Raw genomic sequence first — 17,463 nt, 5'->3', positions numbered from 1 at the left:
GCAAGTATTTATTAAATTATACAAATTAAATGTTAAGCAGATGGCGCTTAAGGAATAGTCAGTGGATCATCAAAGTGTACTAAAAATCTTACTTGTACCATTTTATATTGACTGTAAAAACAGTGAACTATGAGAATTAGTATACAGTGCATACTTTGAAAAATGAATATGGAATTGGGACACAATGTGTGTCTTTGAGTTTGTATTATTCTTTCAGTTGCAGAGGACAGTGACTTTTCTTGTTTTGTCTTTGCGTCTTTATATTCTGATACATATTTTCTATTAAGCCACATGACTACCTTACTTTACTTGGAACTGGATCAAAAATGGAAGCAGCCATTTGAAGCCAACTGTAGAGAGAAAAGGTACAACAAGTAACAACCAGATACAGTAGCAGTATGCAGCGAGAGTGTGAGCTTGTCAGAATAATACAAGCGAAAGTCTTAATACATGTCTGATGTTTTAGATATCGACACAGTGAACTGAAGTTGTCTATTTAGCTCTCTGGCACGCACGCACAAGGTAGCGAGACAAAATCAGCTTCAAAAGGTTCATGAATCTTGTGCAACTCTTCAAAGAGGCACATACTGTATTTTTCATGGGAACAGTTGTGAGGGGATGTAGTTGGGGAAAGCAGTTTTGTTTTTTGTTTTTTTGCAAAAAACTGCCAGGAGCCCGACAAAGCAGCACTAGCAGGAGTGAATTTCAGTGTAATAGAGGGTGGAAGAAAAAGATGGAGAGGTTGGGGGAATCAGGGAGCGATGAAGACTGAGTGCCAGAAAGTCTGCAAAAGCATGAGAAGAGCATGCAAGGTTTAGTTACCAGATACAGAGTGAGGGAAATAGATGAAGAACCGCAGCACCCAGAGAAATGGAGGCAGAATAAAACTGAGATCAATACATACCTGCAGCAGTATGTATTTTTGTCTTTTCACTGAGACTTAGTTTAGAATATCAATGGAGACGCTGCATTTGAGATGGCAATGTGAGAGGGAGAGAGAAATCTAAAGGATGAAAGGCGTAGGGTCGAGTAAAAGGGGTGGATAGACACAGCAGAGCCAGACAACAGATAAAAGAGAAAGCAGAAAAAGGCTGATGAGGGAAATTAATACCTGCAAGAGAGACAGACCGAGTGGCCACAGAAATAGGTAGCAACATAACAATACCAAATGTAAAGCTGTGACTCATGGGAGGAGTGACAAAGAGAAATATTGAAAGTCGGGCAAATGGAAATGGGGAAAAAATGAGTTTCCGACCGGTGAGACGAGAGATTTGAGGAGAGGCGTGAGATAAATGAAGAAGTACAGTGGCCGGTGTCGAGGGAAAGACTAGCAAGACAGAACTCAGCAGTGACCAGAATTGATATGAGGAGCAGAGAGCCTGTCTGCTGTTGATACTGAGAGAGAGAGAAAGAGAAAGAGAGTGATGTCTTTGTCTTAAAACAACACATTTACAGGTGGCAGGTAAAGTCCCAGAGTTTACACTTGTACTTAAGGCTGGGGAAAAATGAATATCCTCCAGTCTGCCATTTTATCTCTCTTTTAGCCTTCCCTGTCTCTTTCTTTATCTCTCAGATTGTCATTCTGTCTATAACACTTCTCCATCTATTTGATGTACAGATTGATATGTCTGGTGAAACGCTTGACTGCTGTAAACACACACATAGAGATGCAACGTGTTTTTTGACTACTCAGAGGTAGCAAGTCAAGCTGCAAAGTACCCACTGCCTGAGTGTATATTACAGGTTGTTACTCTATACAACTTGTGTGTTTGTATCTCTTCCCTCAACACATATTAATCTTTATAAGAGTATGTAGTGAATATTATCTCAAATTAAATAGCAAATCAACATTAAGCTGAACTTAGCAGAACCCCAATTACTGTAATGTATCTTTTGCTCAACAGAATGTTGCAATACCACAGGGGGAAAAAAACACTCAAGTAAAAGTATATTAGTAACATCAGCATATTGTACCTAAAATATTAAAGTGAGAGTATGCACTACTGTGGCCCCTAGCTAGTGGAGGGCGGAGGTCATTCGAACTACTTGTTGCACAGTTTAATCTATACCTATACATCTTATTCTATTAGATGATGAGTTTGATCATGTTTTATATGTCAAATCTTAATCTGCAAATTTACTAGTAACTACAGCTGATAAATCTAATGGAGTAAAAACTCTGATATTTGGCTCTGGAATGTAATAGAATACGGTAGCAGAGAATGGAAACACTCAAGCAGAAGTACCTCAAAACTGTCCTTGAGTACAGTAGTTGTTACATTCCACCACTGTTCAAAACTGCTGATAAAAGCAGACAGTGAGTCACTAAAATGAAATTAAAAAGCGATTTAAAAAAAAAAGTTGGTCATGGGTATAAAATAAAACATTCTAATGAACACCTGATGCTGCATGATTTGGTAATTTATTAAGCAGTTTAACTGAAGCGAGGCTAAGTTATTCCCCTCTCATGAATTGGCAATCTTTCCAAATTTCCTGCCCTCCACCAACAGCATGCTGGGAAACACTCCAGCACACCATGAGGATGAAAAGAAATAAAGAGGAGGAAACATTGTGCCTGTCTCACTCCACTAACTTCACGTTCCAATTTCACCGAGCTCTCTCGTCTGTTTTTATTGCTTTAGCTGGACTTGTGAACTAGGCAGCCATGTATTAATTTCAATTTTCTAACGTAATGTCATTTCCTTCTCTGCCTCCTTCTCTCTCTCTCTCCCCCACCCTCCCCCTTTGTTTCATCACAGGTGGAGCTGGAAAGAGGAAAGATCCTCCACATCAAGGCGCTGGCCCTGGGTGACCTGAACAAGGCTGGCCAGAGAGAGGTCTTCTTTGAGCTGAACGGACAGCTGAGATCTGTGCTGGTTAAAGACACAGTCGCCATGAAGGTACACACAAGGGATGGATGGAGTCGACTGACAGGAGGGGGGGGGGTTGATGGATTTTGGGCGTGAGAGGGGGAGAATGCTGGTAGAAGAAGAACGCTATAGGCTGGGTACAACTGACTGAATGACTGATAGATGGCATGGTAAACAATAAGCAGATGGATAGAGAGATGGAGCAGGGGATGTTAATCTTGAGAGAATTACATTTTCTGAACTTGGAGGTACAGATTTTGTGATGATGCACTCAGCAAATCTGGTTATTGTTATTCATAGAAATAAGTATTTGTGAAGGTTGATGGAGGCTCAGCAGGGAGGAATGTTTCAATGGGCGGTTGAATGACTGTGTGGCTGGATGACTGGGATGGAGACTCAACTGGACAGATGGATGCATGAAATCTCTCTTTGTCCCTCCACCCAGGAAATGAAGTTCCACCCCAAGGCTCAGAAGTCCATCAAGGGTCAGGTGGGGGCGCCCATGCCTGGAAAAGTCCTGGAGGTCAAAGTGGAAGTTGGATCCAAGGTCAGCTCACTGTTAACCTGCATTTCCCTTTTGAACACTTTTAATGTGATTTGATTACCTTGGGTTAAAGTGACCGTTCACTCAGATTTACAAAACATATATAGATTTTCTTTCTGTTACACAGCCATGCCCATCATTTTGGTGTTATGAGACATTTTTAAGTGTGGACTGTGTTATCCTTACAACTGCACTGAGAGCTGGCATCAGATGCTGTTTTTAAACAGTTGTATTCAAGCAGAGTTCTTGTTCATGTTTGATATCTACACTAGAATAGAAAATCTTCAAACCATACCCAACCCTGCCAGTCTGAGCTTTCTGCCTCCACACTAATAACGTGGAGGTGCAGGGTATCATTTGAAAATTCAATAAAACAATGTAATGCCAGAGTTTCAGTACTGACACCAAAAAAAGTCCTTTTTGATCAGACAATTTCTAAATCATAAGAGTACAAATCTGAGCCAGTATTTGATGCCAGCTTTCAGTACATGACAGTTTTTGAAACTCAGTGCCGTGGAGACATTTTTGTCAATACCATGAAAGAACTGAGGTTCAATATGTTTGCCCAAAGGAGGTGGATGGAATTTGACTTATGGTGCTCACAGCATTGAAAATGTATATCTAAAAATATTTAACTGCAGTGTGTCATCTGAGAAACAATTGTCCATTACTATGGGTAGTCCATAGTAGCAGTTTACATTGGAACTACTTTTTACTTAAAAACTGTTCACAGTGAAGTCTGTCTGTGGATTATCCAGAGCAAAAGGACAAATACTTTGTACACCACAGTGTAATTCTGTTCACCTCCATGATATCTGCCTGAGGAAATAATCCAAGAGATGGATATCCAGAAATAATAAAAACATTTCTTACTTACCATGGTGGTATCAAGTCATGCAGGTAGTTCTGCTTTTATTATTATGTTATTTGTGATAACTGACCCTGAAACGCACATTCACAGTCTGCTGGTGGCTGCATTAGTCACTGATAAAAGTATTTCCTGCTTACATTTGTTGGAGAAAGAAAAGCCTATCTGTACTATGATGTTTCTTGTTAACCTTCTTCTACAGCGTGTGTTCGGTGTTCTGTGCATTTGACTCCTGTTTTAATGCTCTGTAAACTGTCTTTTATAATCATAAAAGGTGGAGAAGGGTCAGCCGCTGTGTGTCCTCTCAGCCATGAAGATGGAGATGGTGGTCAACTCCCCGCTGTCCGGGACCGTGAAGGCAGTCCATGTCACAGCCGACTCCTCCCTGGAGGGAGATGACCTGATACTGGAAATCGAGGAGTAGAGTGATAGGATGGAGGGAGTGAGGGGGGGAGTTAGACAATCTGATTTGGAGGTGGTGAGAGGTGGAGGAATAGGGTGGATTAAGAAAGGAGGAAGCTGGAAGTACTGCAAGACTTTATGGCCCCCCAATTTGTACATATTCTGTTTGGTTACACTGGGGACACAAAATGAAGCACAGATCTCCACATACTAAAAAGCCCATAGGGTGTAAAGAGTAGATTATATAACAATGTGAAATAATAAATCAATTTAATGTGAATTTCTCATCAAATTCTGCCACAAAGCAAATCATTTTAAACATTTATTCTCCCAAAAGTGAAGAAGCAGTCCCCAGTACATCGGCTAATGTCCTGTCAACATGTGGAAAATAACATAGTTTAGACATATGAATTTATAGTACATTCCATTATTTTAATGCTTAGTCTTAAATGTGATGAACTACAAATTGAGCTAACGTGTATAACACTAACAGTAATAAACGCCACATTTCTATGCTGTTGATGTTGCCTAATGTTAAAGTGAATAGATGAAACTTTAGAGATGACTACTAAATGTTTTTTCTTTATAATCAGCAGACAAAAGAGATAGACTTGAGGATTGAATCATCTTTCATACTAGAAAATGGTTGTTTTTTCTTTTAGCTTTTTCGCCTTTGCAAAACATTATCAATCTCCGACATTAGTCACAATGCATTCTGGGAATGTGTAATCACTGTTAAAGGTTCTTAAGTGAACACTTAAAACACAAAGTACACAGGGATTAAGAAAGAAACCACTATTGTGTCCAAACTGTTGCACATTGACATGCACAATGTATTTTTTCACTAGTAGAAGCACAACAAAGTGAGGAGCACTATTTAAGGTGAGGGGGACCACCCACACTTCTCAGTAACCCACAGAAATTTAAGATGCTGCACCAAAATGAAAACTCTCCTGTTACTGTATCAGTAATGGTAGATAGTGATCTGTCTGTTTTTAAAGATTTGTACTGGTGTTAAATGTTTCCACATTCACACCTGTCTTTAAAATCCCAAAGCTGAATGTAACAGTAACAGCTGTAGGCCACATTAGACATCTCTATTGAACTTTAAATGCAGCTTTTTTAATCCAAAACCAGCTGTAGGGTGGGCTACCAAAACCAATCAACTGTATCACTTCTGAAGGGTGAAGTCAAAATAGTTTTAATGTTGCTTTTTAGTGTCGCTGCTTTGTGTGATGATGTAAAAGTAGTCAGAGTAGCAGTTCCACTCTGTCTTTTTTAGAAATGAGGAGAGATTATGGTGAATAGTCTTCTGTCTGCATGGGGATTTTAATGGTAGGTGTAAATGGGATTACACGGTGGCGTAATGGCGGCATGTGGTGTTATTTTCTGAGGCTCTGCTGATTAATTTATGAATTAATTCTCTGTCAAATGATGTGAAATTAGCCGGACTAATAAGAGACTCTGGAGACTCCCAGTAGCAGCACTTGGCTTTATATTTCTAATGATTGTGTGTGTGTTTGCATAAATGAGTCTAAATTTGTGTGTGTGTGCAAAATTTAAGAATAAGTCAACCTGGCCCCACAATGTTGCACCTCCAGAGCTGAAAACATTCTAAAAGAAATTAAATATTCATACACACGCACACCGGTTCAAAGTATTCATGCTAACACTCCTAGCCCTTAAGTGCTGCCTGGATCACAAGAAAATAAAACCACATACACTGCACAGTAGTGTGGCACTGTCTCCATAGTAACACTGTATTCAAAACATTTAACAGCGATGATGTAATTAAATACTCAATTACAAAGTTAGACTTGTTTAACTTCATTTTCCATGTCAGCTGCAGGCTGTTTGACAGTTTGAGGGGTTTTGAACTTGAAAATCATATGTGCTGAATTGAATGTATAGTTACCCTGACATGTGAAAGTAGATACACACACAGAAAACCATTTAAATCACATATCAATCACAGAAGAAACCTTGTAATACAGTGACGTAAGCAGAGTTTGGGACAGTGGCCAGAAAACATGCTACAAAAGCTTATTTTCCCAAAATGTGCACCTTCTATGGAGTCCATCGATCAGGACACAAACCTGAAGTATCAGTGTGTACTTCGATGGATTGCTTCCAGAGTTTTTGCCCCATTACCTCTGACAACCAGTCCCCTTTTGAACTATGCATCAATACTGAGCAGCAAATGCCATTTCTAATTAAAACAATGTCTCCTCACTCTCCCAAGCCCACTGCCATGCCTCACTGTACCTCCTGTCTGTTATCAGAAATCTGGAGACGAAGTGGTGGGATTATATGAATGAGTGTTTATGACAAGCTGTTGCACAATAATGTTCCCTCCTCCTCTCCTTGTTCACTCTCCTTACTCTCCTGTTTTTCCTGCTATCTATCCAAACACCTGTTCATCATATTTTTCCCTCCTCCTCCCCCTCCCCCTCCCTCCTCCTTCTCCTCCCCCTCCCCCTCCCTCCTCCTTCTCAACAGTGTAAATTTGCACATTGTAAGATGATGGCATCGACTCATGCAATAATGTTAACTGTTTGGCAGTGTTTCTCCATGTCTTAGCCAGTGGCCAGTCTAACAACTCTCCTTATGATCATGCTTATGAAAAAATGTAATAAGAAAATATTTGCTTCAGAAAAGAGGATATAATGTTGACCTAGTGTTGAGCTTTTGCTATCTCATTGTGAACTGTTGCAGACAGTATGAAAAGAGGGTCTGTGACATTTCTATCATCTTTCTATTGCTTTCCTTTGTGTTTTTATGAAGCCAACCAAACTGTTTATTTTACTCTGAATTCAGCAGACGTGACATTCTAAATGTCTCCATGAATTTTCTATCACACGTTTTGCAGGTTGTCATGGTTTCTTTCATTTTGGTATTTTGGAATAATCATGGTTACAAATCATCATTTGAGCTCAATTAGTTTACATTTTCTTGTTAAACATGAGTTAGGAGAGAGAGAGAGAGGGAGACTGAGCTGGAGCGCACAAAAAGGGAAACAATAGCATCAAATAAAAGCGATAATTGTTCTTGTTCTGTCTGTACTTACAAATAAAGTTAACTGTAACTGAGTCTGCCTTGTGTTGGTGTGTACTGTGTGTTCTTCACATAAAGAAATAGATCAGCACTAAACACAGTCCAAAAAGTAAATAATAAAGCCGTCTATTACCTCAGTGCTGGCTACAAGAGGAACATTTCCTCTCTGAAAGCCTTTGGTCCTGTTTCATATCGAGCTGTCAAATCACAGCTCTTTGAGAGAAATGAGTCCAACTAGTAATTAGATTTCAACAATAAATGTTCAAGCCAAACCCTGACAGATCAATGCAACTAATTTAATTAGACTGTACAACAGTATCACGTTTTTTACCATAACGTAGCAGGGATATGCTGGATTTTTGGAACCACACTGTCTTTCAGTTGTTTTACATAAACATACTTTGTTTTATTCTGTTTACCACCCCTGCTCATCAGAATTCAGTTGGTATCTGGATGTGTTTGTCGCATCCTAAACAAGATAATTCCTCTGTGGCTGGATGTGGATCCACCCTGACACCCTGCTGTCTTTAAACAGGTTCTAGAGAACTGATTAAGTGCTGATTAACCACGCTAAATCTGTCAAGACTGTCGCTCAACTGCCGTTATTGATCAGCCGCCACTTTTCACTGGTAGGTGGCTGGATTGATCATGCTGGCAGCAGGCACTAGGTGACACTCTCAAGCTCAAGTATGGATTAGGAGGAAGCCGAGTATCACTAATAACAATTCACCACTAAGCCATGCACGGTTAGCTTGTCGCCAATTTGTAAACTGGGATGTCCAGAGAGGGAATGTTAATACAGCACAGAGATGAAAGAATAGCTTCATACTTAATTGTTATCCAATTAAATCAAAGGGGAAATCTTGTAGCATGATAGATGTTATGACCCACTTGTCTACTGGCTTGAGTGACAGCTCTGATTAATCACAACATAATTAAATTTGCATATGTGAAATAGACAAGTGTAGGATACACTCTCATGCAGTCTCTCGCCAAATTCAGACTTTAACTAAAGCAGTGCTTGTTTTGACAGGAACTGATTTTAGGTTTTAGCATTCTGATGGATCAAATCTCACCTGCACCTTATTTTTCTCATTTTATGTGCAACTGATCAGAATACTGAATTTCAAATTTTTCACATGAAGACAACAAATGTCACAGTTCTCTGCTCAGAGAACTGAAATATTTCAAGGGCCTCAAAAAACAACCTTTGTTGAAATTATTGCTGTGCACTCGCACAGATCGTCTCTTTTGAAAATTGTGAATAAACTCTTCACTTTCATTTCAAAGTCAAGTTAAATATGAAATTCAATCACACATCTGTGAATGGCTTTGTGTTGCTCTCGTAAGCCGTCATGCTGTGTGCACGATACAGACTATTGATGATTAGCGTGCATTAAACACACATTTAAACAACAAAAGAGTGCTAAGTTGTTTCTTAATGAGGCTTCTGGTGGCTTTCTGTGGTCGTGTGTCAGTTGAATATTTATGCTGTAATAACGATCACATTAATGGAAGGCTCACTAATTTACAATAATAGATTGCTCTTGTCCCATGGCGTTGGAAACATAATGTCATTGTGAGAAAGTTTGATTGTTGTGAAGATTTAACTCCATCACTAAATGTGGGGGAAAACTACAAAGGGACGCTTTACAAATTCCTAAAAAGTAACAAACCGTTCAGCTTTCAAACCAAGCATGAGATATCTAATAGTTGTTTGGTCCACTGTATGTGTATCAGTAAACAACATCAGATGTACAGAATCGCGTGCTAAGCAGCTTAATGATGCCGCCTGATCTTGTTAAAGGTTCCCTGTAGAGTTTTCATTGTAAACAAACTGTTCAAAGTTAACTAAACGCATTGTGTTTCCTTAAAGCCTTACTGACAGGCTGAGTGTCTTTTCACCCTTCAAATCTTGAACAGCTTCATTTATCCTTTATTATTATTTTATGGACCACAACTAATTTTCAGTAGCAATTAATATGTCAATTATTTTCTCCATTAATCAGTTGTATGTTGTGTCTGTAAAATGTCAGCAATTAAAGGAAAAATGCCCATCAAAATTTCCTAAAGCCTGTGTCGAAGTCATTAAACTGCTTCAAACACAGTCCTTAAAATGTCACTAAAAAAACATTTGAATATCAGATAAGATAATGCAAAAAGTGCCTTAAATGCTTTACTGAGATGAGAAGCCGATAATTAAATAGCTGTTGAATCCTTTTGTTGTGACTCGACTAATCTGATTGTTTCCACCCTGATTAAACTTAAAATGATATAATGCAGAGAAAATTGAATAGAAACAGCAGTTTGGCATTTTTGCTTGATTAATTAAATTCTTCTGTGTTATTGGATAACTGCTACATGTGGCAGCACATAACCTTGCTTTTAATTACTTTACTTATTAATGTCTGCAAGTGGCAGAAATGGAAACCCACTCATAAAAACATTTCTCTACGGCGCTACTAGTGAAAAACTCCTTTAAAGTGACTCATTTGAAGTCTAATGTTACTCAAGTTTAAGTCAACATGTGAACCAGCTACTCACAGATAAGCAACATTTGTCCTCTGCCAGATAAAACCAGGATTTCTCTGTAGCTTTTCCCTTAAGTGACACTGTGCCTCAAAATGGGTCATGGGTCCGCTTTCATGGGGTCTTGACATCACAAAAGAAGCAAACTTTTCATTTCTCTGGGTCCTGAGGTCACAGACGAAAGTTCTCATTTGGATCCCAGACTGAAACTGTTTAATAACCCCTTGCTCTAATCTATAAATGAGTGCCAGAGTTCAAATCCCCTCTGTGGCTTTCTTTTTGCTCATCCCTTTGTCCGCTTTGCCACTGTCCAAATGAACAGCAAATACCCGATGAGGAGAGCCGTGAAGTCTTGGCGGCTCATTGTGTCAAACACCTACTGGAGAAGCTCTGTGAAATTCTGGCAGTGTGCGCGGCAGCAGCTGGCCGGGGAGCCAACTTTCTAACCCGTGCATGAGTCTCTTACATGAGCCACAGGGGTCTGTTGCTCTGTTGAGGTGCAACTTTCCCCTCTAATCCCTTTGCTGCTGTTCGATAATCCCTTCACTGCTTGCTTTGCTGCTTTCTTTGCTGTAATCCTCCTGCCTGAATAAAGAGAGAATAAACGAGGAGGACAGGCTACATAGTCTCTCAGACAGAAAAGATGGACGCCTCTGTCAGTCAATAAGCTTCCTGTCAGTCAGCGCAACCGGGATCTGATCCTTCATCTAGCTACTGAAACTGCTCATGTTCTGCCTTTTTCCTCCAGGCTCCACTATAAAGGCTTTAGATATCACACTGAATGATTGTTATCGCTGAAAATAAGCCACAGACATGAAATAGATGCAAAAAGACACTGAGTAAACGCAACAGTCAGATGTTTAAAAGGTGCAGATAAAACTGAGCAGGATAAAAGCAGGAGTGAAATGGAATGCAACGATGTCAAAAAGCACAGAGTGAAACACCAGCCCAAACTCGCATCGCTTTCAATTGAGGGATTTTTTGAGCATATCGCCTGCCAGGCGTGGTTCACTGCCATCTCCATTCCTCTTCCATTACTCCCTGTTCAAAGATTGCTTGTGGGGACAATTTTCCACCTGTCTGAGAAGCAGCAGCCAGAGGCTCACAGGGCAGTAAAATCTCCCTCCCTGCACATCCACATAGAAACATCCCTGCCTGCACATCTAGTGTAACGCCGACATTTGGCTCGGCTCAGTTTCTTAATGTGATGATCTCTCAGGGCGCATGCCACCAAACGTTTGGGATGCAGAGTATGTTCCGGTTATGGACACTACCTGCCTGCGCTCCCCTCCTCCAGACTCAACTCCATCATTAAACACTATTACCAGCACAGCAGTGCAGCGTGCGGCCACGGGCAACAAGTTAACAATTCACACATCAATTAACCAGACAGATCAATGCCACATCCTCACCACTCTGACAAATCCTATTTCTAATGAATGTATCAAATGTTGGCCAGCAGCTAACTAGGACATGGATCATTTCCTATCACCCCTCCAGAATCAATCTCTGTCGAGCCGTTTTGATGCTACTACTGACACACTGCATTGGTGCAAGTGTGTGTCAGTGTGTGAGGAAGGAAGAGAGAAATAAGGAGTGTTTATACTGCATGTGTGTATGTGATGAGACATCTCATTAAGTACTAAAACCTCTCTACAGAATTGGTTTGACCCTGGTATCAGAAAGAGCACCAACACACACACAGCTGAGTTTGTTCCTTGTTTTAACACACCAAGGCTTTAAACTGTGTGATCGAGCGTGTGCGTGTGCATGTCTGAAGAGTGTGACCTCTCTTTGCCACTGTGGGCTTAAAGCATTCCAGCTTGATTCAAAGCGCTGCAGCGAATATAAGAGAGGAAACTGAAGAACACACACACACACACACACACACACACACACACACACACACACACACACACACACACACACACACACACACACACACACACACACACACACACACACACACACACACACACACACACACACACACACACACACACACACACACACACACACACACACACACACACACACACACACACACACACACACACACACACAGAGCAGTCGGACAGAGAGGATTCAGTGCAACAGAGGCAGAGAGGAGAGCGGCTCAGACTGCGACACACAGCCGAGACAGGAATTAAAGAATTAGAAAGCAAAGAGAGGGACAGGATCAAAGGAGAGCGAAATCACGCGATTTTTCCTCGTTTTCAAAAAAAAAAAATTCTATTCACGTGCGTCAGAGACACGGTGCCAATCATCAGATGTCTTTTTGTGCACCTACATCCTCCCCCCCTTGGTGTCAGAATATTGCACTGTTACCGTGGCAACAGGCGCGTTCAGGGTAAAAGAGTACATTGTTCCAAAAGAACAAATAGTCCGAGTGATAGTCTTTATCACTCTCGTCCTCTCTCTTACGCACAAACACCTCTATGGACTGAACATTATGGGAGGAATACGTCCGAGGTGGAGAGTAATCTGTGTATATGATTTCTCAAGTTGTCCGAGCACAGACGATTGGTTTTGTGTGCGTTGAAACGAGTGATGCACAGAAGTTACACTTGTGCTTGCAGTGAATAGCAGCTTTTACGATCAGCTCTGGTCTTCATTGAGCTTCTGTGACTCACAAAAAACTTTTTGAATGAACGGAGCGTCACATTAGTCCAAAAGTTATAGTATAGTTTTATAGGCACATGATTCATATCCTGTCGATCATATCTTTAACATGAGGCGACTCATAAATTCGACGCTCATTTTCTCTGCGTACACAATACTGAGCACTACATACTGCCTGCTTTCAGCGATTTAACTTCCTCCACCTACACAGACCCTTCCTGCATTATGTGAGAAAGAAAGAAGTATTCAACACGTCAACTTGCTTTTCATTATGACATATTTCCATCGCAGCTTTTCATATGAAAGACCAGACATTGGTTATAACTCAAGGCGACACAACTAACTAAATCATAAGCTCCCCATCATTAAAAAGTCCTGTGCATTACAAATTGGAAGGACACAGGAGTATTGAAAAGTATTGAACATGCAGTGAGAGAAAGCACTGCACCAGGTGATTGAAATAATTAATGCTCTTACCTGCGCTAATTAGAATCAGCTGGCTTAGTGCATGTGGCTATTAGTACTTCGACTCTTTTAAAAAGGGTTAGCCATCTGTGCATCTCTGCATCATTTGCTACCAAGCTGTCACACATGAACAGTCTCACGATGGGGTAGAGGCAAAGAGCTCTTCCAAAACCTTCCCAACAAGATCGTTGAGCAACACAGGAACGGTGCAGACTACCAAATGATTTCTCAACTCAATGTTCCAATAAGCACCATTGAGGAAGAAGCCATCAACCCACCATGCACTGAAGCTCCTCACAAGATTGCTGCAGAGCTCCAGAAAGAGCTCGAGGAAACAGTTTTCACAGAGAAAACAACAGGTAATGTATTCATAAGACTCCATTACTGAAGAAAAGATTGGCTGCAGATTACTGTAAGAATGAGACAAAAGTTGAAATTTTTAGCCATGTTGGAGGAGAAATAGTTCTGTATATGACCCTAAAGATACCAAATCTACAGTGAAATTCAGAGGTTGAATCATTATGGTATGGGGCTTTTTCTCTTCTTATGGTACCGGCAGAATCCAAATAGTTGAATTGAAGCAAGAAATGAATGGAGCCATCTGTCAGGACATTCTTGAGAAGAATCTGTTGCCATCCACCAGGACAAAGAAGATGAGACGTGGGTGGATCTTCCAACAGGACAACGATCCAAAACATACTTGCAAAGGAGACTCTTTGACAAAGAAAATAAAGGCCCAGTCAATCACCTGACTTGAACCCAAGAGAACATTTATGGAAGGAACTGAAGATAAAGATTCACCCCGCCCCTCCCCGGACTCCACAACATTTCAATACTGTCTGCGTAGAAGAATGGGCCAAAATCCCCCCAGGAAACTGTGAGAGATTAGTTCCTTCATAAAGGAAGCTTCTTGAAGCTGGCATTGCAAACAAAGGCATCTCCACTGAGTATTATCTACATTTCAGTTAGTGTGTTCAATACTTTTTTTCCCTGTCATTTCAATTTAATGCACATAACTTTATTGATGAGAATGCTTTGATTTCTTTAGCTGTGATGCCTTATTGAGTTTAATACCAATGTCTGGTCACTGAAAGAAGATGGTGTGTGTGGGTGTGTGTGTGTGTCTGTGTCTGTGTCTGTGTCTGTGTCTGTGTCTGTGTCTGTGTGTGTGTGTGTGTGTGTGTGTGTGTGTGTGTGTGTGTGTGTGTGTGTGTGTGTGTGTGTGTGTGTGTGTGTGTGAACTACAGTATAAGCAGTGCAATTCATTCCCTCCAACCAAGGCCAAACACACATTAATACTTCATTACTTCAATTATACACAAATCAGCTAAAATTCAGATAAGTCTCCATCGCAACACTTCAGGATACAAAAATATCTTTTTCTACCTTTTCACTCTTGGTGCTACAGTCCTTCCATAAACATCATGACATGTCAAAAAAGTCAGATAAAATTGTGTTTCACATCAGAATATGTTCTTATTTTCAGCTGTAAAAACATCTCTAGTGAATGGTTTTGGTATCAGTCCCTTACAATGACAGCACACAGCCTTCTTCCTTTCTACACTCATCTCTTTATACAGATACTCAACAATCGGGCAGCTCTGGCACACTGGAATGTAAAACATCCACTAGACGGGCTGTGTGTTTTGAGTGCTCCTGCAGGGTTTTTGGGGTTTTTTGGAGGTTTTTTTGTCACACTGGAAAATCTCTTCAGTTAAGAATCTGCTATTCAGTCACAGCTGAATGAAACAAGTTCACAACTGTTCTCTAAGAGCTGTCAAAAGCCATCCTAGGGGAAAAAAACAACCTAAGAAGAGGCAGGTGAGGCTTAAGTGGGTATAAAAAATAACTAAATTACAACACTTCATCACAAAATAACTCCAAAGAGGCATCGTCATCATCACAGATGGATGATACACAACTAACACTGAAATCACTGATGTAAAAAAACAAACTCATAGGGGACTCTTAGAGGACCACCTCCTTTAATCTGGAGGATAATTATTTACCAATTAACCACTCTTAATTTTAATCCATTTCATAACCCAAGGCAAGGGGCTCTTGGACACATTTAAACCTCTGATCCTCTGCTGCTAATTGATCACACAGACAACGATGCACTGATAAATGCATATTGATTTAACTAAATGAGTTAACTATTGAATAAATGCTTAAATAACATGAACAGAAAATGTAATAATCAACCAGTATGAATGAAATGGAACTTATTGTGACAGGTTGAATGGATTACCTTACGATGGGGAAAAATGGCAATGTGCTGATTTTCCTACTGGAAGAGTAGTTGAGCCCTACGTTTAGTGGACTAATCAAAATTTGTTAAGCTTTAATGGAGAGATTAAGAAATAAATAACAACAATTCAGAAGCTGATGAATTATCAACAGAGTTTTGTTTTCGCCTTCTTTTCTTTGAAATCTTTAGATGTTCTGGTGGCAGTTTCGTGTAATGCAATGTGTGTCCATCACTGAAGTGCTACAGCTCACATGTGTGTGGTGTTCACATGCACTGCTATTTCTGACCTTTCATATTATTTCATAACAAGTTTAATTTATATTTGGTTTAAACAGAAAAATGTGAAGAAGCATGTGCTTGGTTGTGAAAATACATAAATAATACGAGTTCCCCAAACGAGCCATCCAACAAACCTCCAAACTGACTCTAAACAAATAACACCAAATTTCCATCTAGAAGCAGGTAAAACAACAAGCAGGAGTCCTGCTTTGAACTAATGTCAGAGAAGACGAGCAGGAGAGTTACCCACAAGAGAGGCTCCCTGCCCCAGCACGCACTGTGCAAGCTGTCTGTGACAATTCAACAGATAAAGACACTGAAACTATAGTAGAAAGTGTAATGTTGCTGTTGTGATGTCAATATGAATTTCAGCAGATTCATTTTCACCATCTATTTTTGTTCACACAGGCTGTGTGACTGCTCCAACCTTTCACACAACATAAGCGCCCAAAATGAAATGCATGAGCAGCATGTGTGTGTCACACAACTTCTTGCTTTTCATTTTGGCACCCAAGTGAGAAAAGCCACACCACATAGGCAGTAGTTACTTCAAATGACCTGCATGTTGTTGTGATGATCTGTCATTTGGATTTTGAGGTCTTTAAATAAAGCTGGCTATGCACTGTGCAATTTTGGGCTGTCCCAGAAAAAGATCACCAATGTGAAAGAAACATGGTGATATTTTTGGTCATGGCTCCAAAACAGTGGTCCTACGTCACACTGTAAGATAAGACCAAAGATGACTGTCTATGGTTCAGTAGGTGTGATCATTGTACAGTCTACATACATCAAACTTGATGTCGTACCCAGCTTTATGAGGTGATGTGGCATAATATGACTTGCAGTAAACTTATAAGGTTCTTGAAATCTCATAGTCTGTAGCTAAAACATACAGTCTGAACTTCATATGCTTAAATAGCTACAAATACTATCATTGATTAAGCAAAAACTACTTAATTATAAAACAAGAGTGTTCAAACTTAAAGTTGTCTTTCATTAAAGTTAGGCTTTTGCACGCAGATTAAGTGAAAACAAGAAGAACAAAGTTAAAGTTAAACTAAGAGACGTGTTACAGATTAAAAGAAACGATGAAGAGGACTGAGACCAGGTGTTGGTCTGTTTTATTGTCCTTCAGCCATGCGTGTGTTTTTAAGTCAAGTCAAGTTAAATTTATCTATAAGAACATTTGATTACAGCAGTTGACCAAAGCGCTGTACAATCAAAAAAAGCACAACCATGAAAGAACACAGGAAAAACACAAAGAATGGTGAAACAGACAAAAGGACAAAGAAAGACAACTCTCATAGTGAGTTAAATGCCAAAGAAGACAAATGTGGGATTAACAATCAGGTAATGTTGGAGCCAGTCTAACATTCAGAGGTAACGTGTTCTAGCGTTTGGAGGCTACAACTGTAAATGCATCGTCTCCCCTGTGCTTCAACCTTGATCTTGGCACAACCAGAAGCAACGTGTCAGCAGACCTTAGTGTCCCTGGCTGGGTCACATTTGAAATTTTCAGCAGTGAAAGAGGAACAACTTGTAAATCCTCTGTCTTGAAGACAACATGATCTTCCTTTGA

The 17,463-nt window shown here is 40.1% G+C and overlaps 1 protein-coding gene across 1 annotated transcript in view; it reads left to right on the top strand.

The window, feature by feature from the left end:
- LOC134005473 (pyruvate carboxylase, mitochondrial-like) overlaps positions 1–7,773 on the top strand; it is a 279,864-nt gene extending 272,091 nt beyond the window's left edge. The window contains exons 25-27 of the mRNA XM_062444380.1: positions 2,760–2,900; positions 3,316–3,417; positions 4,557–7,773. Of these exons, the coding sequence (XP_062300364.1) occupies positions 2,760–2,900; positions 3,316–3,417; positions 4,557–4,706 (393 nt within the window). The 3' untranslated portion in view covers positions 4,707–7,773. The remainder of the gene's footprint in view (positions 1–2,759; positions 2,901–3,315; positions 3,418–4,556) is intronic.
- Positions 7,774–17,463: the final 9,690 nt, after the last annotated feature.

The sequence above is a fragment of the Scomber scombrus genome, chromosome 23, assembly GCF_963691925.1.
Source record: "Scomber scombrus chromosome 23, fScoSco1.1, whole genome shotgun sequence".
NCBI lineage: Eukaryota > Metazoa > Chordata > Actinopteri > Scombriformes > Scombridae > Scomber > Scomber scombrus.
This window is presented reverse-complemented; position numbering and strand designations above follow the sequence as displayed.